Source organism: Mytilus trossulus, chromosome 1 (genome assembly GCF_036588685.1).
Source record: "Mytilus trossulus isolate FHL-02 chromosome 1, PNRI_Mtr1.1.1.hap1, whole genome shotgun sequence".
Taxonomy (NCBI): domain Eukaryota; kingdom Metazoa; phylum Mollusca; class Bivalvia; order Mytilida; family Mytilidae; genus Mytilus; species Mytilus trossulus.
Genome location: NC_086373.1, coordinates 100,346,257 through 100,370,312, shown reverse-complemented (window position 1 = coordinate 100,370,312; position 24,056 = coordinate 100,346,257). Strand labels below are relative to the sequence as shown.

General features: G+C 32.0%; 2 protein-coding genes across 5 annotated transcripts in view; both read right to left on the bottom strand.

The window, feature by feature from the left end:
• Positions 1 to 1,187: 1,187 nt before the first annotated feature.
• LOC134711407 (PAT complex subunit Asterix-like) lies at positions 1,188 to 5,351 on the bottom strand. The gene is made up of 4 exons (XM_063571973.1): positions 5,132 to 5,351; positions 2,977 to 3,076; positions 2,530 to 2,627; positions 1,188 to 1,297 (listed from the first exon to the last, which is right to left on the bottom strand). The coding sequence occupies exons 1-4, from the start codon at positions 5,185 to 5,187 to the stop codon at positions 1,231 to 1,233; spliced, it is 321 nt and encodes a 106-aa protein (XP_063428043.1). The 5' UTR covers positions 5,188 to 5,351; the 3' UTR covers positions 1,188 to 1,230.
• Positions 5,352 to 9,683: 4,332 nt separating this feature from the next.
• Positions 9,684 to 24,056, bottom strand: part of LOC134693702 (endoplasmic reticulum metallopeptidase 1-like) — a 32,195-nt gene continuing 17,822 nt past the window's right edge. The window contains exons 10-15 of one of the 4 annotated variants that reach the window (XR_010102446.1): positions 23,397 to 23,552; positions 22,394 to 22,593; positions 19,539 to 19,660; positions 14,582 to 14,769; positions 10,617 to 11,925; positions 9,684 to 10,540 (exon numbers count right to left, since the gene is read on the bottom strand). Coding sequence is in view for 1 of the 4 variants with exons in the window: in XM_063554598.1 (XP_063410668.1) it covers positions 11,755 to 11,925; positions 14,582 to 14,769; positions 19,539 to 19,660; positions 22,394 to 22,593; positions 23,397 to 23,552 (837 nt within the window). In the remaining 3 variants the exon portion in view is untranslated. Of the gene's footprint in view, positions 11,926 to 14,581; positions 14,770 to 19,538; positions 19,661 to 22,393; positions 22,594 to 23,396; positions 23,553 to 24,056 lie in introns of those variants that run through there. The other 3 variants (XM_063554598.1, XR_010102447.1, XR_010102449.1) reach the window with 3 other exon arrangements.

The window sequence follows — 24,056 nt, the reverse complement described above, 5'->3', positions numbered from 1 at the left end:
AGCATCGATAAGTTTACCTGGATTATATCTCAATTTTCTGGCTCTATATAGACATCACTGCAAAAAAGATTTCTACAGGTTCAGCCAAAACTCCAAACCTAATCTTTGTATCCGTGTCAGTATAAGTTTCACAAGTTTGCTGGAAGACATGTTGCCATACCCAGACACGCATTGTTTTTGCTCTTATTAAACCAACCAGTCTCTGCTGGTTCTCCGTAGGTTTGTAGACTTTCTGAGAAGTAGCAAATATCAATTTTCTAAATATCACCAATGACATTATTTTTATGTGTTGAGCTTCCAGCCTTTTCAGGCATATTCTCTAACCAAATATAATTGAACAAGAGTTAACACACAGTCACTGAAATTCATGTTAAAAGTCTGCAATATATAGGTTTTACTACAAATATCACTGTGATCAATACTCTTAATATAGTGGTCCTATTGCACATAGAACACTATTGCACATAGAACATGAGAAACAGATCAACCACAAAATCTTAACATTGACCATAGAACCCCTCTCTTGGAAATAGATCAAACAACAAAAACTTATCTTTGAACAATTAACCATCAAAATGAGGTTAATGTCAGATGAAACCTGCCAAGCAATGAGGCAGACCAGTACACCTGAAAATCATTCCATACACCAAATATAATTCACCTATCGGTTATAGTATCTGAGCTATGAACTTGGCAAAGGAACTTTAACCTTAATCACTAATCCATAAAATAAGGTTGGTCAGGTAGACATTTCAGGAAACCTATATACCATATACCTCTAGTTATCCTATTACTCATAACTTGATGATAAGAAATGAGTTTTCAGCAAACATTCACTGATCCATGAAAATGAAGTCAAGGACAATTGACATTAGACTGATGGAAACTTTGTTATATAAGGTACCAACACACACAGTTTTAAGAATTCAGGTCAATATTAAACTACTTTTAATTCATAAACATCTTTATTGCACTGAATACATTTTTATTTTACACTTTGTACATGATTTCAACAATTCTGTTTAAAAATAGCTTAGGAAATTACATGGCTATATTGATCCATGTTCTAAAATTTTATTTTTTGTGGTATAAAAGTGAACATCAATGAACATAATGACTATTTGGACCATTTGAATGGAATTACATATTTTCTTCAGAGAATGTAGACTCAATACAATGTAAACACATTTCTCAACGTTATTCATGAAGTTACAAGGTTGTTAAGAAATGCTACCATGGTGGTGACATCGGCTGAGGGTTCTGTAAATATGACATCACAACTGCTGATATTGATAACCTGAAAAATAATACATAATATATATCAAAATGAATTCAAGGCTCAAATTTGTTAAACAATAGAGAATGATTTATAATCATAATGAATATTCAATATATTTATAGTTTTTAATTTCTGTTTCATTTGGTCAGTTGTGGAGAGTTGTCTCTTTGGCAATATACCACATCTTCCTTTTTATATACATTTGTATAAGGAAATATAAACAAGTGAAACTGCGAGCTACTGCTCACTGATGATACCCCCGCTGCAAGTGGATAATATTAATAGTGTAAAAATATGCAAGTGTTCGGTAAACAGGAAGTTCTCAAGTGATTAATCTGAAAACGCATCACACGGTATAGCTGACTTATGTAAATCCTCAAACCAAATTTCAGAAATCCTTGTATTGTAGTTCCTGAGAAAAATGTGACGAAAATTTTCAACTTGGCTATCATGTGTAAAATCATACAAGTGTTCGGTAAACAGGAAGTTGTCAAGTGATCAATCTGAAAACGCATCACACGGTATAGCTGACTTAGATAAACCCTGAAACCAAATTTCAGAAATCCTTGTATTGTAGTTCCTGAGAAAAATGAGACGAAAAATATTCATGGGACGGACCGTCACGGACGGACTGACGGAAGGACAGACAGAGGTAAAACAGTATAATCCCCCCTTTTTTAAAGCGGGGGTATAAATATATATGAAAGTAAGAAAAACACGACAAGTAACATAACCACATTCGCACAACTTCAATATGTGTGAAATATTCCATCTGACATTGTCTGAAGTATCTGGATTGAAAACAAGGATGAGTGGCATACATTTTCAGGTTTGGAAAGAAGGAAAAAAATCATTATACAACTGCATAAAAAAAGGTGCACAAATAATATACATAATATAAACCAAATTATTTTGGAGCGATTTATTTTGACTAGTAGAAATATTTTGCAAATATGTAAAAAGTGGATTATTTCTTAATGAACTAATTATGCACTTTGGTTGGGTTGTTTTCTCTTTTGACACATTTCCTGTTTCTCAATTTCTCAATTTAAATGTGTAGAACATTTAATACCAGTTTTCTCCCAAGGGCCTTTTAGCATCATGGTAATGTGTATTGATTGCTAGACTGTGATGCTATCTGAAGCTATTTCCTTATACCTGTGTGATGCTACAATATCTAAAAGCAACATGGTGTTTTTCCTCCTTATTAGGATTATAGGAATTTTTTGCTGAGAACACTGAATACTTACATAAAACTACTGAGCATCTGTTTGGTGTCTTCTGATGTACGAGAATTTGCAAAACTAATAAAAGAACAATAAACTGCTGCCCATGCACACCATTTTAACTGGAATACAAAACAAGTCAATTAGTTTATAATATGAGGTAATATTATTAATAGTAACGAAACTCATGGGATTTTATATAAGATATTCATAGACTACATAAAAGAAATCTTTTTAACATAGGTACATGTACCATGTGTACCAGTCTCAATATTTCAACAAAATGAAAAGCCTGTCTTGTTTGTATAACTTTGTATAATTTTAAATAGTTCAACTTTTTTATGATATTTACCAGACTTTGTACAGTATAATATCCTTGCTAACAATTACTCATTTGTTACCCATAGTGAAGAAAAGAATTTGTAGTTCTGAATGATAAGATTTATCAAGACACACATGTTAAAATCGTACCTTCATCATTAGTCCACACATACTAAATATCATTCCAAGAAGGTTCATATAATCAGGTGTAGGATCATCAGATGGGCCTCCTTGTTGTGGTGGCTTATACCTATAAAAAAAAATTCAAACATGTAGTTTTGTTAATTTGTAATTATTTCACCTCACTATTTTAACTGAATTACATTTAGCAAGATACAGTAACTAAGGCATACATTTGTATGTAGATATAGGAAGATGTGGTGTGAGTGCCAATGAGACAACTCTCCATTCAAATAACAATTTAAAAAGTAAACCATTATAGGTTAAAGTACGGCCTTCAACATGGAGCCTTGGCTGACACCGAACAACAAGCTATAAAGGGCCCCAAAATTACTAGTGTAAAACCATTCAAACTGGAAAACCAACGGTCTACATGTACATGTATTTGCCGTTTCAGAATCTAATGCATTAATTTGTAAGTCAATTACACCAAAACTTTATGTTTGGTTGTTACGGTACTTTACAATGGAAATTTAACAAATGATTTACTTTATTTGATCTAACCCATCATGCCCATAGTCCTTTAGAGTCTAAAAAGGCAAATTGAGAAAAGTTTTTCAAATGAGTCATTATAAAAATTCATTTCAGAATATACAAAAAATGGTCTCGAAATTAAGATAATATGACTTGTAATTTGAAGTTTTCTTAGTTTAAATTTAATTTATAAAAATAATTGATTTTACAAGGATACATAGATTATGGTACATTGCACCTGGTTAAATTGGCACCTGGTCAAATCGGCACCCAGTATAGTCAAATTAGCACCTAATCAAATTGGCACCTGGTTAAATCGGAACTTGATGTAGACAATTCAGCACCCATGCTAAATTTGTTTAGTATAAATGTTGTGTACAAGATGTAAGTTTGTACTAATTATAATTTGTACAGGGTTCTGGTACAAGTTATAAGTTTTTTGACACACATTTTCTTGCACCAGGTGATACAAGTTTATCTTTAAAAATGTTCTAGTTCAATGTTTTAAATTCAAATTTATATATTTCAACCTAACATTTCGTGCTATTCTCCTTGTCCTCACAATGGAAATGAGGATACCTGAATGGTTTAAATTCTAATTTTAAATTTCTCCTGATACCGTATATATATCCATAAAAAGTCTTTTTGTGGTCTAATAATGTTTTTGTATTAATTCTCACTATTAGAATAGATTGTATCATATAGTTGTGAAAATATGACAGAAATATGCAAACAAAACCGGTGTTACATTGTGTTTGGCAGTTCATAAAACACTGATAACATGCACAAAAACTCTGCATAATTTATAATTTGTACAACATTACAACTTAAACTCTGTTTGGTGAATCAACGCCTGTGTGAATCATTTTGATAGTCCCTGTAGACAGGTAGAATAAAACATCAATAACTCTACCTGTATACCATGTATACTGTTGAGTTAAAAAAAATGTAACTATGTACTTGATTAAAGTTTATATTAATTAACATGATTAATTGAAAAGAAAATTTATCGAAAGACAAAACATGAATCATTGATATGGCATGTATGGTTATATTTATAAATTTACTGTTTACAAACTTTTGAATTTTTTGAAAATATACTTTAGGCTTTTCTACCTCTGACCAGTTGCTGACAGGCATAGATTACCTTAGCTGTATTTGGCAAAACTTTTTGGAATTTTGGTCCTCAATGCTCTTCAACTTCTAGTCCGAGATTACTCTGACGTCCGACAGCTGTTTTGCCAGACAAGCTGGGGCTGTGGGACGTCAGAGTAATCTCGGACTATTCAAATTCATACTTTTTTTGGCATTTTAACCTTTTGGGATTTGACTAGATGTCGATTTAACCAGGTGCCGATTTGACCTTTTCTATTGGTGCCGATTTGACTTGAACCCACAGAGTATATTTTGATATCTAAGATTTTGAGGTGTATTCACAGGCCAGGGACTTGTTACAATTGCCGGGTGTACTATCCATACGAACCCCTAAAAAACACAAGGGAGGAAGCTAATTTGCGACAATGCTTCAAATTATTGTTTTTTTAGGGGTTCGTATGGATAGTAAACCCGGCAATTGTAACAAGCCCCTGTGGTGTATTTATATGAAATAATATTTTTGTCCATTTGTTATGATGAACCTTAAAGTTATTACCTGACAACTTTATTCGGTCTTCTAGGGTCAATGACATTATTTCCCGCACCAGTCATTTTAATTGTCCGTTTTGTGTTCTATTCTTCAGAAGTTTTCAAAAAGTATTCGAGGAAAAATAAAAAGACCCAAGTGCCAAGAAAAATCGGCTTTGCGTATGGATGAACGATCAATAAATTGCTTTAATTTGTTCACAGATTCGTGTAATTTAAAACGTTTAGCTGAAAAACACTTTTTGAGTTATAAAATTCAAATCGAAAGCACGTGAGGCGAAGGTAATATCCGTGTTTTGTATATCTATCTATCCATCTATCTTCATATTTCCGCACTCAGTCACATCTTTGACTATGGCTTATTTACAATTCAAAAGAAATAATTTTGTAGTAATATTGCGTTACATTGCATTGGTGCTAAGAAAAAATAAATAAAGTAAAAATATAACAGTGGTTTAATTAAAAAAAAAATGTGGATTGTTATCCTCTGTATATTTCTTGGTAAAACTATGTACATGTCATGCAGTTTTTAGAATATTTGTGAAAGAGCAGATATAGAAATCTGCTCTTTGAAGCGTCGACTGTTGTACAAAGGATTGCTGATGTAGGAATAAAGGCAACAGTAGTATACCGCTGTTCAAAACTCATAAATCCATGGACAAAAAACAAAATCGGGGTAACAACTAAAACCGAGGGAAACGTATTAAATATAAGGAGAGAACAAAGACACAACACCAAAACGCAACACACACAGAAACGGACCAAGCAACAGACAAAACACCACGAGAATAATAAATATAACAACAAAACCAAATACATGAATTAGGGATAGACAAGTACCGTGCCACGTCTTATCTCAATATCTCAAAAATAAGAGAAAACACAAACGACTCAACGTTAAAATGCAACACACACAGAAACGAACAATATTATAACAATGGCCATCTTCCTGACTTGGTACAGGACACTTTTAAAGGGGAATAAAAGTGGTGGGTTGAACCTGGTTTTATGGCATGCCAAACCTCGCACTTTAATGGCAAAGTTAAATATAACATGGAAATGACAACATAATATTACAGGACTACTATACAAATAAAAAGGAGAACATATTAGACAAAGAAAAGCATGATTAATAGATAACAAAAAGCATCAGGTTTAAAATTCAATACGCCAAAAAACGCGTCTTGTCCACACAAGACTCACCAGTGACGCCCAGATATAAAAGATCGAAAGTGAAAAAAGTACAAAGTTGTACAGCACTGAAGATCAAAAGTTGAAAAGGTTTTGCCAAATACGGCATTGTTTGTATGCCCGGAATAAGAACATTCTTATTATATAGAACAATTCATGCTATTGCAAACAGTAAATTTTATCAAATGAATATGAAAGAGATATACATAATGAAACTGAAGTATTAACTAATTACAGAAAACTAAACCCGAATACATAACGCCCAGATATAAAAGATCGAAAGTGAAAAAAGTACAAAGTTGTACAGCACTGAAGATCAAAAGTTGAAAAGGTTTTGCCAAATACGGCATTGTTTTTATGCCCGGGATAAGAACACTATTATATAGAACGATTCATGCTATTGCAAACAGTAAATTTTAACAAATGAATGTGAAAGATATATTCATAATGAAACTGAAGTATTAACTAATTACAGAAAACTAAACCCAAATACATAACGCCCAGATATAAAAGATCGAAAGTGAAAAAAGTACAAAGTTGTACAGCACTGAAGATCAAAAGTTGAAAAGGTTTTGCCAAATACGGCATTGTTTTTATGCCTGGGATAAGAACACTATTATATAGGACGATTCATTCAAACAGTAAATTTTAACAAATAAATGTGAAAGATATATTCATAATGAAACTGAAGTATTAACTTATTACAGAAAACTAAACCCAAATACATGATGCCAAGTTCAATACAACATAGAAACCCCCGAATCAGTCCAGGCGTCAACGCAATTAAAAAAAATGACGTCACATACGATGGCGAAAAGGCAATCTAATTAAAATATTGATCTCTGATTACGTTATACTGCATGATTGATTTGGCCAAGTAGTTTCAGAGGAGAAGATTTTTGTAAAAGATTACCAAGATTAACGAAAAATGGTTAAAAATTGACTATAAAGGGCAATTACTCCTAAAGGGGTCAACTGACCATTTCGGTCATGTTGACTAATTTGTAAATCTTACTTTGCTGAACATTATTGCTGTTTACAGTTTATCTCTATCTATAATAATATTCAAGATAATAACCAAAAACAGTTTTACCCCATGTCAGATTTGCTCTAAATGCTTTGGTTTTTTGAGTTATAAGCCCAAAACTGCATTTTACCCCTATGTTCTATTTTTAGCTGTGGCGGCCATCTTGGATGGTTGGCCGGGTCACCAAACACAATTTTTTAAACTAGATACCCTAATGATGATTTTGGCCAAGTTTGGTGTAATTTGGCCCAGTAGTTTCAGAAAAGAAGATTTTTGTAAAAGTTAAGGACGCCAGACAACGACGGATGACAGACGACGGACGCCAAGTGATGGGAAAAGCTCACTTGGCCCTTTGGGCCAGGTGAGCTAAAAAATGACTTAAAAGAGCAATAACTCCTTCAGGGGTCAATTGGCAATTTTGCTCATCTTGACTTATTTTTAGATCTTACTTTGCCGAATTTATTGCTGATTACCAATTACTAATTTAGGGGTAGCAATCACCCAACAATGGGTTGTCTGATTCATCTGACAATTTCATGGCAGATAAACCTCAACTGGATGAACATTTTTACCTAGTCAGATTCCCTCTAAATGCTTTAGTTTCAGAGATTTAAACCAAAATCTGCACTTTACCCCTATGGTTGTTTTTTTTTAGCCATGTGAGCTAAAAAGTTAGAATCAGTCTGTAATGTGTGTTGCAAATTCCAAAGTTCTGTTATAAAGCAGGCTGGTCAACAAGGATGAAGCTCTTAAAAACAACAAATAACTAATTAAGACAAATTAAACTTTATTGGAAAGGATTGTGGAAATTTACAACATATAAACATGCATAGATTTTTATTTATCATTGTAAGAGTATCACACAGTGTACAAGAACATTTTGTCAAAGTCATTTATAACAAGGTAAAATGTGCACTTATAAATAAGTATTTAAAACATTATAAAACATCTAAATCATTATAAAATTTTTATATAAATAGATTCATTTAAAAATATACAGAATGAAGAATATATGGTACAAATTTAACAAAGTAAATGTTATTGATATTGAACACTTTTTATGATATAGTTGTATGACTTCTTTGAAATTTTATTTCAAGGTTCTACATTTTCTGAATATGCTATAAATACCTTAACGTTTTGTCCTGAGGATAACTAATGAGTAAAACAATTGCCATTTACACTAAATTTATATCCTATTCTACAAGGGTCTGGATGAGGATAACAGAATAGAGAATAATAACAACAACAAAATAGAGAAAGGTGAGCCAATAAATCAAGACTAGAGAATAATAGGGTGCAAAAGTATAAAGAATTACTGTGGAATATTAAAAGAAAAACAAGTAATATAAAACTGATAACAGAAATTAACAATGTACAGAATAAAGAAACCATCTTTATGTAATTACTGATTATTTCAAAAGAAAAATTTATAGAACAAGCATTGATTTGAAATATAAAGAAAAATCGCCCAAAAATTAAAAAAAAAGAAAGAAGACATGAATGAAGGCTTAGCCACAGAAACCCTCTTGTATTACCTCAAAACTGTCCAATTAAGTCATTAACAATATTCTACAACTACGTAACTGATAAAACTTCAAATGTAAATATAAAAACAACAACAAACATTTAACAATACAACAGTTAAGTACTAAAACACATGCTTTATGCATATGGAAAATATGCTTTCTGAAAATAGAACTATATACTTTTGTGCATTCAATCTATATTTATAAAAGCATATTTCATGACTATTTTCAGACAAATATATTTTCTGTTCAAATGTTGAGTGAATCAAAAGAAAATAACTTTTACTACAATCTGAGAAAGACCAAAGGAAATAAGGAATGAAATATATAAATACAAATATCACAGAAAAAAAGCACACATAACACTCAAAAAAATAAAATTATCAAAATCAAACACACTCAATTATTTACGTGCAGTTTATGAAAAATTGACATTATCACAAAAACTGAATGTTGATCCTTGAACTTTGAAATGATGTCATGGTCTGGTTAATCAAGTCTGATGGACATTTGTATCTTGAATTATTCAATGAACCAAATATGGTAATTTAGTCCTATTACTCATAATCACTTGAATAAAAAATATGTAATAAAAACTATAGAATTTTAATGGTCAGTAAATAGATATAAGATGATGTGATTTGAGTGTCAATGAGACAACTCTCCATTCAATTCATACTTTGTAACCATGAAAATGAGGTCAAGGATATATGTCAGACGGAAACTTCAGATCATAAGGCATCTGTATACTAGATAGTGATTATCCTGCTCTTTTACCTACAGAAATATAAAGCGTTAAACAAAGAGCTAATTCTACCAATAATTCTAAACCTGATCTAATCTATTGACACATGTCAGATTGACAATTTTAAAACACAAAAAAACAGAGTATAGTCAATGGGTTCTATTTGTGTTACTTTAATTCATACCAAATGTGGTCACATGGACAGCATAGACAGGCTTCCAATCATGAACATAGCATTTTATTGGAAAATAAAACATCACTTTGAAACATCAATGTTGTTGTTGTCTGCCAATCAAAATGATGGAATCCTTAGGAAAAATTAGTGAATGAAAATTATTCAGCATCCTAATATAATTTAGATACTCAGAAAGTTATCTATTTTGAATAAAAACACATTTATCTCTAATAAATCTACAAATGCAATAATTTATCCATTCTTACTATAAAATAAATTAAATTCAACATTATAACATACATTTAGCACTATACAAAAATCTCTAACAAATTTGATATGAACACAATATAAATATAATTAAGTAAACAGGAATATCAAATTTTATAAGCAACTATACACGTAAATTTTAATTTTAAACTTTAAAAAATCACATTCAACATGAAAAATCTAATAAATAAAATAAATAAAACAGCATAAACATTTCACCTGTATCATGAACAGTAGGCACTTTATGCATTGAAATTGTTCTATCACACTAAAGTACGGAGACAGTACTTGCATTACTAGCAAAACATTGAGGTAGAGATGGCAGCTGGAGAATGGGTATTGCCTATATTGTGACTTATGAACTGCTCAGTGTTAGTGTATGGGAAATTGGGATTTATGAACTTTGAAGTGTAATTACTTTGGATATTGGGACTTATGAACTAATGCGCTTTTAACTTAGTGTATGGGAAATTGGGACTTAATAACTAACTGTATTCATGTATGGGATATTGGGACTTATGAACTTGTGAGTTTTTAACTTAGTGTATGGGAAATTGGGACCTAACTGTATTCATGTATGGAATATTGGGACTTATGAACTGCTCAGTGTAATAGTGTTTAGGATATTAGGACTTATCAACTTATCAGTATTCAGTGTAAGTGACTAGGATATTGGAAATAGATAAACTGGTGATATTTTTTCAACGACAATGAATGGATTTTAAAATCAAAGGATTTATTTATTTTTCAAATTTATCACAGACACATTCAGTATGTGTCCACATTCAAGATGTCCACCATGTAAAATGCTATCAATTGACCTAAATGCAAAATAAAAGAGTTGCCAAAGTATAAAGGTCATCATAATGTTAATGGATTTTGTTTTACATTATAATAATACAGTAGTAACATATTATGATATCACTCATGATGTCTGTAATCTTAAGTTTAAAATATCAGCTATTAGATCCACTTTATAATTTGACCGTACCAATGGTAAATCAATGCCATATCACCATTGAGTGGATGGACAAGAAGTCTCAAATTCCCACTTACCTCCAAAATACCCCCTCCTCCTATTAACTTTAAAAAACAATATTGGGAATGTTTCCATGGGACACATATGATGCCCCTGCCTGCATGTCATAAAAAGTTATAAAGGGACATAACTGAAAAAACGGTAAAAGTCACACTACCTAAATTTGTTCTTGATCTGAGTTTTGTGGTAATAAGTATTGTGTATAATTTCATAATATTTGGTTGAGTCAAATTGAAGTTAGAGAATGGAAATGAGAAATTCAGCAATTTTTCCATTTGTAAGGGGGCATGACTCAAGAACAGTAACCAGTAATAAGCATTGTGTATGAGTTTCACAACATTTGATTGAGGCTAAAAATGGGGCACAGGATAAACATATATATCACCTAATCATGATTGTCGACAAATTTAAGTACAAAATTGTAATGATATGTATATGTGTGTTGGATTTATGACTCTGAACAACAGTGATCTATAAAACTCATGCTGATTGACCCTACATCACACAATGGTACCCACTGTTTCATAAATAAAATTGATAATTTATACAGGAATCAAGCTTAGTCTAAATGAATTTGAATTCACAATATAAAAAATTGTAAAATTCTAGAAAACAATACTGTTACACACCTGAAAACTGATATATAAAACACAGCAATTTTCAAAACAAATATGAATCATAAGAACATATCCATGACATGGAGACCACCCAATCTGGAAGACTCTTCTTAAAATCATCTAATTCAGGAGATGTCTTGTCTTTACCATGCGAGTAGTGGCCATTAAACGCAATATCAACCAATGGCTTATCCTCTGGATATCCAACTGGTGCCTACAAACACAAAAACTCTGATAAACTGCTCAGTGCTAATTATCAGTATATATTTAGTACATTTGTTGTAATAGTAATACTAATAGAAAATGTCATTATCCATATATACTTTATAAAAATAGTTGGAGAGATCATCACAAGTATATACTAGTATTAGTTATACCATTACTAATTCATTCATACTAGCATTAAAACAAGTCTGGCCGCTGGCCTTTGTCAGTGTTGTATGTTTTTTTAATTTTATTTCATTTATATGTTTTCGAGTTTAGTATGATGTCCATTTTCACTGAACTAGTACACATTTTTATTTAGCTGAGGCACACGCTGGGTGCTGGATTTTGAAGATCCATTGGTGGCCTTTGGCTATTTTCTGTTCTTTGGTTGGGTTGTTGTCTTATTGACATTCGCCCATTTCCATTCTCAATTTTATCACTTTATTCATACTTAATGATCAAATATAACCACCTTTTTTCAATAGCTGTTTAAAAATGTCAAGCAGAACAAGGATAAAACACCTCTGACAACATTTCTGCCTATTGTATCAGGGGCGGATTTAGGCGGGGGCGTGGCGGGCGTGCGCCCCCCCTAAAATTTGCAAAGCATGGGTTTACTCCAACATATTTAAGTATCAGAAGAGACCATTACATCTTTTTTATCATTCAAAGTATATAAAACAGTCAAGGTGATTACTAATCAACTGACCCACGCTTTATTAAAGTTCTATAACTTATTTCAAAGGAAAGTGTCAAATGCGGAGCTGCGTTTGATGACAAATATAATAGGGTTTTTTTAGCAGTTAAAGTAAAAACTAATGTTACATTGTATTTCCGGTTTTTATAATAAATTTCTTTGACAATCGAAGTTCCAAAACATCCCTTATACTCACTTTCACAATGTCATCATGACACGGTCAAGAAACTATCGGCAGGTGAGATTCTTTCATAATATCCGTTATGGAAGATAGAAATACTGTTTCAAGCGAAAGGTTAGTTTATTAATTTGCATCTCTGTGTCTATATTTGTTTCTCACTTGCAAACCTAAATATTTAGCCGAATTCTGTACCGAATTACATGCTTGGAAAAATAAAGATAACTGCTTAAATGCATCTCATTTTGATTTTAGTTGTTTTGTTGCGAACACAGTAAAGTCTGGGACAATATCCAAAAATTAAAAAAGTAAAAAAACAGATATTATGAAAGGACAATTAAAAATTGCTGGTAAAAGTAGAAATTTTCGTTTGCAAAATATATATGTCAGGTGAGCAATTGTGATCTGTCTCGTCTCACTTTGAGTCTGTCTGTCCGCCCGTCCGTCCGCCCGTCTATCTGTAGATTGTTGTCGGGTGTGGATTAAAGCGGTTTCAACTTGAAACTTTAATTTTTCGATCATTTTACCACACAATAGTTCGAGATATCTACATTTCAGCCCTTTGGAAGAATATTTCAATAATTTTACCTAAAAATAACTTCAAAAAATTTTGCGCCCCCCCTAACTGGAAATCCTGGATCCGCCCCTGTGTATTTTTTCAATAGCAACTAGATATCATTGAGATGGAAGCCATCTCTGTGGGCCCCGCTGTCAATAACGTTGGGTAAATAAATATAGTGTGAATCAAAATTGTAAGCGATGGACAGACCAACAGACAGACAGACCTTTGCTTAGGAAATTGTACATACATCATGACACACCCTCTGGTGTTGGTTAAAATGGATGTCAAGTATAATATTTGAAATCAAAACGGTTTCCAAGATATAGAGCGGACACAATCTTCAACTCAGGACACAGGGTTGTCAACTAAAACCAAAGTTTTTTTTACCTTGACCTTTGACCTAGGAAGTTGTACATACATCATGACACGCCCTCTGATGGTGGTTAAAATGGATGTCAAGTATAAACTTTGAAATCATAAAGGTTATCCAGATATGGAGCGTACACAATCTTTACCACAGGACACAGGGTTGTCAACTGAAACCAAAGTTTTTGACCTTGACCTTTGACCTAGACAGTTGTACATACATCATGACACACCCTCTGGTGTTGGTTAATAAACATGTTAAGTATTAAGTATAAAATCAGAACGGTTATCTAGATATGTAGCGGACACGATCTTCATCACAGGACACAGGGTTGTCAACTAAAACCATAAAACCAAAGTTTTTTACCTTGACCTTTGACCTAGGAAGTTGTACATACATCATGACACACCCTCTGGTGTTGGTTAAAATGGATGTCAAGTATAAACTTTGAAATCATAAGGGTTCTCAAGATATAGAGCGGTCACGATCATCACCACAGGACACAGGGTTGTCAACTGAAACCCAAGTTTTTTTACCTTGACCTTTGACCTAGAAAGTTGTACATACATCATGACACGCCCTCTGGTGGTGGTTAATAAACATGTAAAGTATAAAGTATGAAACCATAATGGTTTTCTAGATATGGAGCGGACACAAAGTTAAAGTGTTACGGATGGACGGACAGACGGACGGACGGACGGACTGATCACTATAGGGCGACCCGACTTTTAGTTGGGGCCCTAATTAAGTCTGTAATGACAAAGAGTTAATTGTGTTTTTCAATTTTAACTTCTGAAATTTGTAGCCTGCAAATTATGAGTTTATATTATAAACTTATTAACATTACAATACTAGATACCTTTATATCAACAAAGAAACTCCATGGTTGGTCTGGTTTTATTCCATAAGAATAGTAAATGAAGTATGTAGATCCTGAAACACCTGAAGGCAGTCTTGTTGGATAGAGATCAAAATCATTAGTAATAGACCATCTTGTTAGTTCAGCACCGGGGACTGGAGTAATATATATGGACATATGATCTGGTCCTACAAATATAAAATATTTGATTTATTCAAGCTTGAATTGCATTATATTTCTACATACTTCACACATGTTTAAATCATAGAAAAATGCATTTCTCATCTTTCTATCAACTCTTCTCTTAAAACTCATTCCAAGGTATTGTTTATTGTAGGTAAATATAAACCTAATGTCTTAGAAGTTTTTTACAGTATCACAGTTTACAGATGAACTTTTATATTTATTGAGTTATAACCATTTTCATTTTTCCTAATACCAAAAGTTATCTCCCATTTCTTGAATTTTTAAAATTTATCTCTCAATCAGGCCACACCTATTTAATTTCTTGTTCTACGGATTTTTGGACTCCAAAAAGCGAGCGACTAAATTTTTTTTTGTAAACATAAAATAGTAGGTTTTAACTATATTAAAACTTGATTTATCACTTGTACTTTGACATTTCTTTAATTTCTGAAGTATTGTTTCCCTATTCACCAAGAAATAATTAAATCTGGTCTATGTATGACAATGAGACAATTCTCCATCCAAGTCATATTCAGTTTGGGGGCAACCCTTAATGTTATAAATTTATCCCTTTTACATGTTTTATGAGTGATCAATATAAGTTATAAAATATATGTTTGTTCAAAAGGGTTCATATTTTCTCAAAGAACTATATATCTATCTGGTATTAAAATAAAAGGTCAAAACATGTCCAAGAATTTTTGTAATATTCCTAGACTTTAACCATGTTAACACATTTACTTTAACAGTTTAATAATTAATATTCAAAATATTAAAGTGAACCACTCTTTTAGAAAAAGTTGTTTAAAATATGATGTAACTCTCCTCTTTTTGAGTACAAAATTATAAGTATTCAAAGGTTTTGTATATAAGAACTAAACAAATCCTTGGTCATGTTGGTATTTCTACTTTCTTTTCTACATCAGTAAAATGACCCCTTGTCTGAGGGTGGGTTGTTCTCAACCTGATAATAGCAAACACAGGTCAAAGTACGACCTTTTACACAGGGCTTTGATACAGACCAAACAGCAAGCTAAAAAGGACCCCAAAATTATTAGCGTACACAATTCGAACAGGAAAACCAACGATCTAATATGATATCCGAACGGAAAATACCAATGAACAACATCAACAAACGATGCTGAACGACAGGCCCCTGAATCGATCAGGACAGGTGCATGAACATGCAGCGGCTATGGATAGTTTTGTTTCGCCAGCATATAATATAATTGCAGTTGAAGGCAAATCCTTCAGAAGTTCTTTGTACTTTATTCAAAGGTGGCAGGCACCAGTTTTGGTGTACCAGAACATGTGTCCCACGCAGAAATTTTGTTATAGTTAAGCATTGAGGTATATAATTGCATCATGTTGACTAAAAAAATAAATGAATGTAAATTCTAGGCTAGTGTACTACACAAGTAAGTAGTTGCATGCACAGGTTGGGGATTTCCTTCACACATGGGTCCAATCAGATGTCAAAATTGTGGTCTCCTCACTTGACGGCATCCAATCAAAGTGGGGAAAATATTCATATTTTTGTAAACAAAAATATCTTGAGATTTTGATGGTAAGGATAGGTTTGGACAAGGCTCTAATTCACTAAATATCCTTTATCTCTTGAATTTTGCCTAAAATTCTTGTCGGCTTTTAGCAGGATTCTTCAGGTGAGCAATAGATTGGTATCAGACCATCACATTTTTTGCCTTATTTACAATGCATTTATAAATTTTTAAATCTCCATGCTGGACAGACACCCACATTTAAAGGTTTTCTATATATTTACACAAGCACGCACACATCTTAGTTCCTTGAAACCATACATTTTATTTGTATATAAGCTTGAATGAATTTTCAAGAAAATAAAATCAAAAATCCATGAAATTCTAAAGATTTATTGTAAAATAACTGGTTTCTGCCACCTAACAACGAACATTTGTTGATAGGGAATATAAGTAAGGGGGAAAGAAACTATTTTTTGTTCTTTTAAAAAGGTATTTCCGTTGTTCTAAATTTATATTGGAGCACTCCCGCTTTGGATAAATAGGTTTCATGCTAAAACAAATATTCTTACAGATATTAACACGGTTTGGTGGGGTGCTTTTATGTTTAAAATCGTAATATACAGGTTTGACTGTGATTTTAAAAACAGATGTTGATATCTCATATAAGGTAGCAATACACAGTTAGGAAAAAAACTTAAAATTGACACTCATAATTTTTAAACACCCCCTTTCCCCTCCTGTCTAACAAAGAAGGCTTTATATGTGTGTTATGCATGTATATACTTGTAGAAAGAGAATCTTCCATAGATTTGATTTCTAATGGTCATAAGGGTGAAATATAATCCCTTTTGGGTGTAACCATGGCAACAATCTGCATTTCTTAGATACAAAATATAGCAAAAAAGGGGGGTGAACATGTCACAAAAGTCTCCAAAATTTGGTCTAAAGGTAAATTTCAATGAATTACAGTGATACCTTTCCTGAATCCATAGGTTTATATCTATCAAGTGGTCCAAAAAAAATCATATGTCTTCCTGCTCGTTTTTCCATAAAATTGAATTGAAAAGATCGAGCGCAAAATCTTTGTTGATAAACACTACAATAATTTATGGACCTATGAACGGTACGGATAGGAAAATACGGACTGTCAATCATTGAAATGGCCTATAAAACATGTTAAAATCAATCTAAATGTTCATATAAACCCACTTAGAAGGCTATATTATTCTTCAATTACCTAAAAATCAATTTTATTGTACAAAAACTTTCATATTTAAAAAATTCACAGGGGCCATAATGCGAAACTAAACTTCTAACTGTGTATTGCTACCTGAATATTTACCAAAAAAAACGGTGCGGGAAATGGATATGATTACATTTCCGGATGCGGGAAGCGGGAATATAAAAAAAATTTGTAAGGGTTCCGCGGAACCCAGTGTCTCGCCTATTTTTGCTGTAAATCTCAGGCTCAACAACAATGAGGAAAAAAATCAATAAAAAAAAATTCCTCTTGTTACTATTTTATGATTGTAAGAAAATCTAAGTCCATTTAAAACTAAATTACAGAAAAAACGGAGTAATCTTTTTACAAACTTTACTTCTGGATACAATCTTATGATCATAAATAAGCTTCTCTCCAAGTTTGGTACAAACCAGGATAGTTTAAGAAAGTTATTAAAATTCTAAAAAATTTAACCACAGAGTGAATTTAATGTTTCCCTGCAGAAAAATCTAAGTCAATTTATAAGTAAAATACAGAAAAAATGGAATTTTACTTTTACAAAATTTACTTCTGGATATTATCTTATGATCATAAACAAGCTTCTGTCCAAGTTTGGTACAAACCCAGGATAGTTGGAGAAAGTTATTAAAATTCTAAAAACTTTAGTCACAGAGTGAATGTTTTGTTTCCCCGCAGAAAAAACTAAGTCCATTTATAGTAAAATACGGAAAAAATGGAATTTTATTTTTACAAAATTTACTTCTGGATACTATCTTATGATCATAAACAAGCTTCTGTCAAAGTTTGGTAGAAATCCAGTATAGTTCAAGAAAGTTATTAAAATTTCAAAAACTTTAACCACAGAGTTAATATTTGTTGACGCCGCCGACGACGCCGACCCCGACGGAAAGTAGGATTGCTTAGTCTCGCTTTTTTGACTAAAGTCGAAGGCTCGACAAAAATAAAAAAATTCTGTTTTGAAAAAAATTGGTGCGGACGGGTCCGTCGAACAAGGAATCAAATTGGTGTGGCCTCATGAATCTTTGAAAAATATGTATAAGGAGGACTTTGGCCCACAATGGCGCACCAAACCTTCATGGTCATGCTAAAGTGCATTGGTCGTAACACATAAGTGTGTGATGGATTAATAATTGTAAGGTAGTAAGCAAGCTTAGACAAAAATAGGCCAAAATTTATAATTGTTCAGATATTGACCATGACAGATACTACTTGCACATTTTTTTCCCCATTAAAAACCAGAACTAACTTCAATATCTAAAAAAGGTGATAGTTGTTTCAAATGCAAATACTACTTGATAAGTCTGAAAGAAACAAAATTTAAGCAGCAAATCTATTCAGCGGCTCTGAATGAGAGCAAGAAATAAGATAGATAATGGAAGATAGTTTTTACTGCAAGTTGAGAAAATATGAAATGTTTGGAAGGGACACAAAATATAACTCTTTACAGTTGCTCAATTATTGTTCCATCACTTGTCACCATCTCAAACACTATGTGGAATTCTGAGAAAGACCCAAACTGAAGGAAGGGGTAGTACAAAATTTTAGTATAACTTTAAACTCTGAAGTTCAGGGCATATAAATATTTAAAATATGCCAAACAGCCCCATGTTTTTACCTTTGAATAAAATAGTAGCACATATTTTACCAAACTTTGTAGTAAAAGTGGCATTGTATTGGCAGTAAAGGGAGTTCCTATAGGAAATTGCATTGTCTATATTAAAAGAAGTGCAACCTTTATTTGTGAAATGTATATAATGGTTTTTTTTTACATACAATGAAGCATGGCATTATATAAGTCATACAGTAAACATTGAACTTAATTAAACTAGCTATCATGGGTCAACAAGAACAAAATCTTTCCAAATCTTTGCACTTCAGATTGACTATCACACTTCAGCATTCATAAATATATATATATCATTGTTTCTTTCTCTCAATTTTTTCCCTGGCTTGTAGTTGTATAACTTTATTGATCTTTGTTGGTTTCTTTATTCTCTAATTTTTGAATCATTTGCAAGATACTAACCTGTCACATCAATGTGAAATCTGACTATTCTTGGACGGTCCTTGACAATCATTTTCTTTGTCATTGTTACAGTCACAGGAACTTTTATAACCGGAGGTGGTTTTAAGCTATATAATGAAAGCCTGAAAAATACAAAATAGACAAATGTGAAAGGCTGGAAAAAAAATTCTACCAAAGAATAATAATGTGTATTTTCAGAGAACCAATTTCTGTGATAGTTTTAATTTTCAAATGTCTTTTGTTTGATAATCATTTACAAAATGTATTGCTAAAAGCAACAAACATTTTTTAAGCTACACTTTTTCTGAATAAATGTAAAAAGCAAGTAATATACAGAAGCAATTATTATACAATATACATATACTTTGTACATACATAATAAACAATTTTTTTAGTTTATATTAACCTATTTATGATAGTGGATAAACTCCTGACGAAATACGAAGTAATTCTATTCTGTAGAACTTGAGAAAAGTGTGACATTTATTTTTTAATTCATTAAAATATTGAAATATTCAAAGTACATGTATCACTATTGGCAAACCAAAAGTATGATACAAAATCTATTGGCATGTTGAAGCTACAGTACAAATTGGAATCCAGTAAAGTCTAGAGTTCTCCTAGTACAAATTAGAATTCAAACATCTACCTTTCTAATAGGAATTCTAATTTACACTAATTAAGATCAAGTTGAGACCAGGCTTCACGGTCATAAAACTTTCCAGCATAATTTTTATGCTCAGACTAGAAAATCAACCAATCAAATTGCTGGATTTCATGTTTCAAGCATGATTTTTGTGCTCAGAGCACTGAGCAAAGATTTATGACTTTAAGGCCAGAATACCAATGCAATATCTAATTCTTCTAGTAGAAATTAGAACATCTAAATTTTTACTGGGAGTACTTATATAGTGGGATTCTGGATTGTACTAAATTTCTAGTAACATGTTTTTCCGACTTAGTCGGTATAGTTTAGGTTTGTGCCCTTTGAACTTAAGGACGCTTAACTATGGCAACAGGATACGCATGCTCGAAAATCCTTTCTGTGATTGGACAAAATGCTGTCATGGTGGGTGATTTGGTTGTGTTTGAAAAAACATCTCGTTTATTATATCGTGATGGAAAGCAAGTGAAAAACTATAAATACTTGAACTAGATCTTACAAAGATTTATATTTTTATTAAAATAATTGTTTCTCCAATAGCTCTTTGCATCCATGACAGCTGTTTATTTGAGACAATTATATAATTTTCAATGTAAGCTTTGTTGTACAATCGTACAACTTTTAGAACGCACCTATGCATGTGAGATTTTCGCAGGGTTTTGGTGAATGTAAACAGAGAGATACGAAGGACCGAGAATACTGAATGCAAACAGAGAAAATGTTATTTAAATGGTAAATCGAAATGATAATTTTAAACATATATTCAAATTTAAATACGTCGGATATCTTTTTTAAAGATAGTTCTTGTTGTTAAGTTCCTTCCAACACAATTTTGTTTTTTGTTAAAGTCATAAGAAACCTCAAATCAAAAAAAAATAATGCATGTTTTTTATAACTCAATTGATAGTTTTCATTGTAAAACTTATGTACATATCCTTTTTTCTGAAGAAAATTCTTAAATTTATTCATATTTAGCAAAGTTTACTTTATTTGAATTGCTTCCTTCCAGCAAGCAATTCCCCCGATATATTTTCCGTATGCAAGGTGACCTCAGTGTGACCCATCTCGTAAACATCCGGTGACCACAATACGCATGGATGTCCTTAAAATAAACTATTATCTGAATTTACATGTTAAACACGTGCTCAAATTCCATGCTTTTTTGTTTATTTTTCGTCAATTGTTGACAAACAGGTGACAATCGTTAAACTTCGGCTTCAAAACACGAACTTTAATTACCTGCCATATTTTCACAACAACACTGACCGATTGAAAAAAAAATTGACGATTATACGAAATTTACACGAAAAAAATGATAAATTCGAGCACAGAAGACAAATTTATGATGTTTGTATGCATTGGTTTAAGAATTGGAAGAACATTATCTTTCACCGGTCACTCGTTTCTTATGACTTTAAGAATTTCTAAATCAATAATTGCTCACAATTTGTCAAAATTAAAGTATTCAACCCTGTATGGTTACAAGCAGTGACCACCGATAAGAATCCTGGTTAATATAAATATAACAATGTGTGGAATCAACTAAGCTAGTGATAACAAAAAATTGCATGCAAATTAATTCAACTAAAAATGTTTCCTTCAGCTCCCAGTAAATAGATGGTCTGTAAGAGCATGTTTGTCAGTATAGGGACAGCGAGTATATGGAAGCGGTGTTGATTATAATATGACATAACAGTTCATACTCTTTGATCCAATTATTATAAAACATAGTAAAGCTACTGTAAAAGAGATTATAATGATGTGTTAATTTCTAGGTTCCACAATTAGAGGAATAGGAGTTATTGTGGACTTTTGTGGCTCTAAGTTCTCGTATTAATTAAAAGTACTGGTACTAGCCAGTAATGATTCTATCAATGATAATCAATTGTCTACATCAGGTTATTAATAGGCTGCTTAATGTTGATTAAAATTAAAACTTCTAACCTAACTTTTCTATGGTTAAGTCTTTAAAAATGTGACATTTTCTTTTTTTTCCAACAAAAAGAAACTTTATTTTTCAAATACTTTAAAACCAAGCTATAGTCATCAGATTACCACCCTTGGTATATATTGGACTCTCAAAATATGCAGCAACACAAAAATAAAAACATTGACACTTTCAAATGGAGACAATTTACATGTCACATAAAGCCACAATAACAGAACATGCATTTTAATATCCCACACCCACCTAGCGTCAATTACATGTATAAGCGGGTACATGTATGGCATGCCACAGTAGTTACCCTCACACTTGACATAATGGCTATCACGGATCACTGGATTGTCTTGTATTAAGTTGAAACCATTTTGATCAAATGCCAAATACCATATCCCTGAATCACTTCTGTTTATACTTCTATTATGGTTGTGGAAGTTTCTGTTAATATGCTGAAAAAAGAGAAGATTCAGCTGATTCATATTATTAAATTCAAATAGAATGACAGCATTCACAAGTTATTTTATGATCCCATATCAAGTTTTAAAGTCTTTTTGAAGGCATATTATAATAGAAAATACTCGTATTCACTGCATTGAAGACCCATTGGTGGCCTTCAGCTGTTTTGTCAGATTGTTGTCTCTTTGACACATTCCCCATTTGCATTCTCAATTTTATCCTTGTTTTTATTTGATTACATAAATAAACAAGAGTGTCAAAGCAGCTGTGATGTTCTCCTGACAACTGGAATTTTATTTGGCTCTAGTATTGTAGTAGGGCATGTACAGTCATTGGACAAAAGTGAGTTCCCAGTCAAAAAAAGTTCTATTATTTCAACTAAAATCGATATTTTTCAAAAACTTTTAAGAATGACATCGTTATGATTTTTTATTTTCAAAATCTATACATTTTTAAATATTAAAAATTGAAACCTTTTAATATACTACTGTAACATACGCTTTACAGCTTTACACAAATTGATCTCTTATAAAAACTGAAAGTAGGCAGTGCATTATCACTGTTCCATGATGCATTCAGGCATCACATGGCTGTTACCAGGAGATGCTTTCAGGCATCATCCAGGGATTACCAGGTAATGCCTTGATGCATCATATGCCTTAAATGACGTAACTGAAAATATTCATATAAAAAACAAAGAGAAACAAGACCAGTCAAAAGGAACAACTTATTTATAACAAATCTCTATCATATGATGAATTAAATAAAAAACAGGACTAAGAGAAAAATGTCTTACGAAGAAAAGTCCTCTCTGTGACGTTGGACTCTCCACATTACTACTGTAAGGGAATCCAAGACTAGTAAACTGTGTAAATATGAGACTACTAACTAGTATCACACCTAATGCAGCAAGGAGTGGCTTCATATTAGAACATAAATATACAAAACCAACCTGCAATACAAATAGGCATTTGTTTTATTATTACATTTATATATATGCATGAGTTTGAATCCTGACGAGGAAGAACAAAAAAAATTTGTGAAAGTAAATTTACAGATCTAACATTGTTGGGTTGATGTTTAGACAAGTATATGTGTGTAGACTAAGCTTAAATGCATTTGAGATGTTTTGAAATAAGACTCTACAAACAAATGCATCATCACAACTCTGATATTTACAATGATTTAATATCATGCCTTACATATGATGAATAATCAGCACTGAACAAATTAGCATAGCACTAATACTGTCTGTAAGACAATAGAATTTAAGTTTCTTTCCTGTTGGCTTTAAATATAGGAGATGGGTTAACTAGCACATTGTTGTTCTTTTTTTTTCTTCATTTGAACATGTTTTAGTGTTGTTCCAGGTAGGCTTAGCTCATATTTTAATTAATTTACACTGGATTATTTTACATTTGCTATCTATGATTCTTAAATCATTCTATTCTATAAA

Coding starts and splice junctions, on each gene's coding strand:
- LOC134711407 (XM_063571973.1), bottom strand. CDS start 5,187: ATGACTGGTGCGGGAAATAATGTCATTGACCCTAGAAGACCGAATAAA. Junction 3,077..5,131: donor AGACCGAATAAAGTTGTCAG/GTAATAACTTTA, acceptor TTTTTTTTATAG/GTATAAGCCACCACAACAAG. Junction 1,298..2,529: donor CAGATGCTCAGTAGTTTTAT/GTAAGTATTCAG, acceptor ATTATTTTTCAG/GTTATCAATATCAGCAGTTG.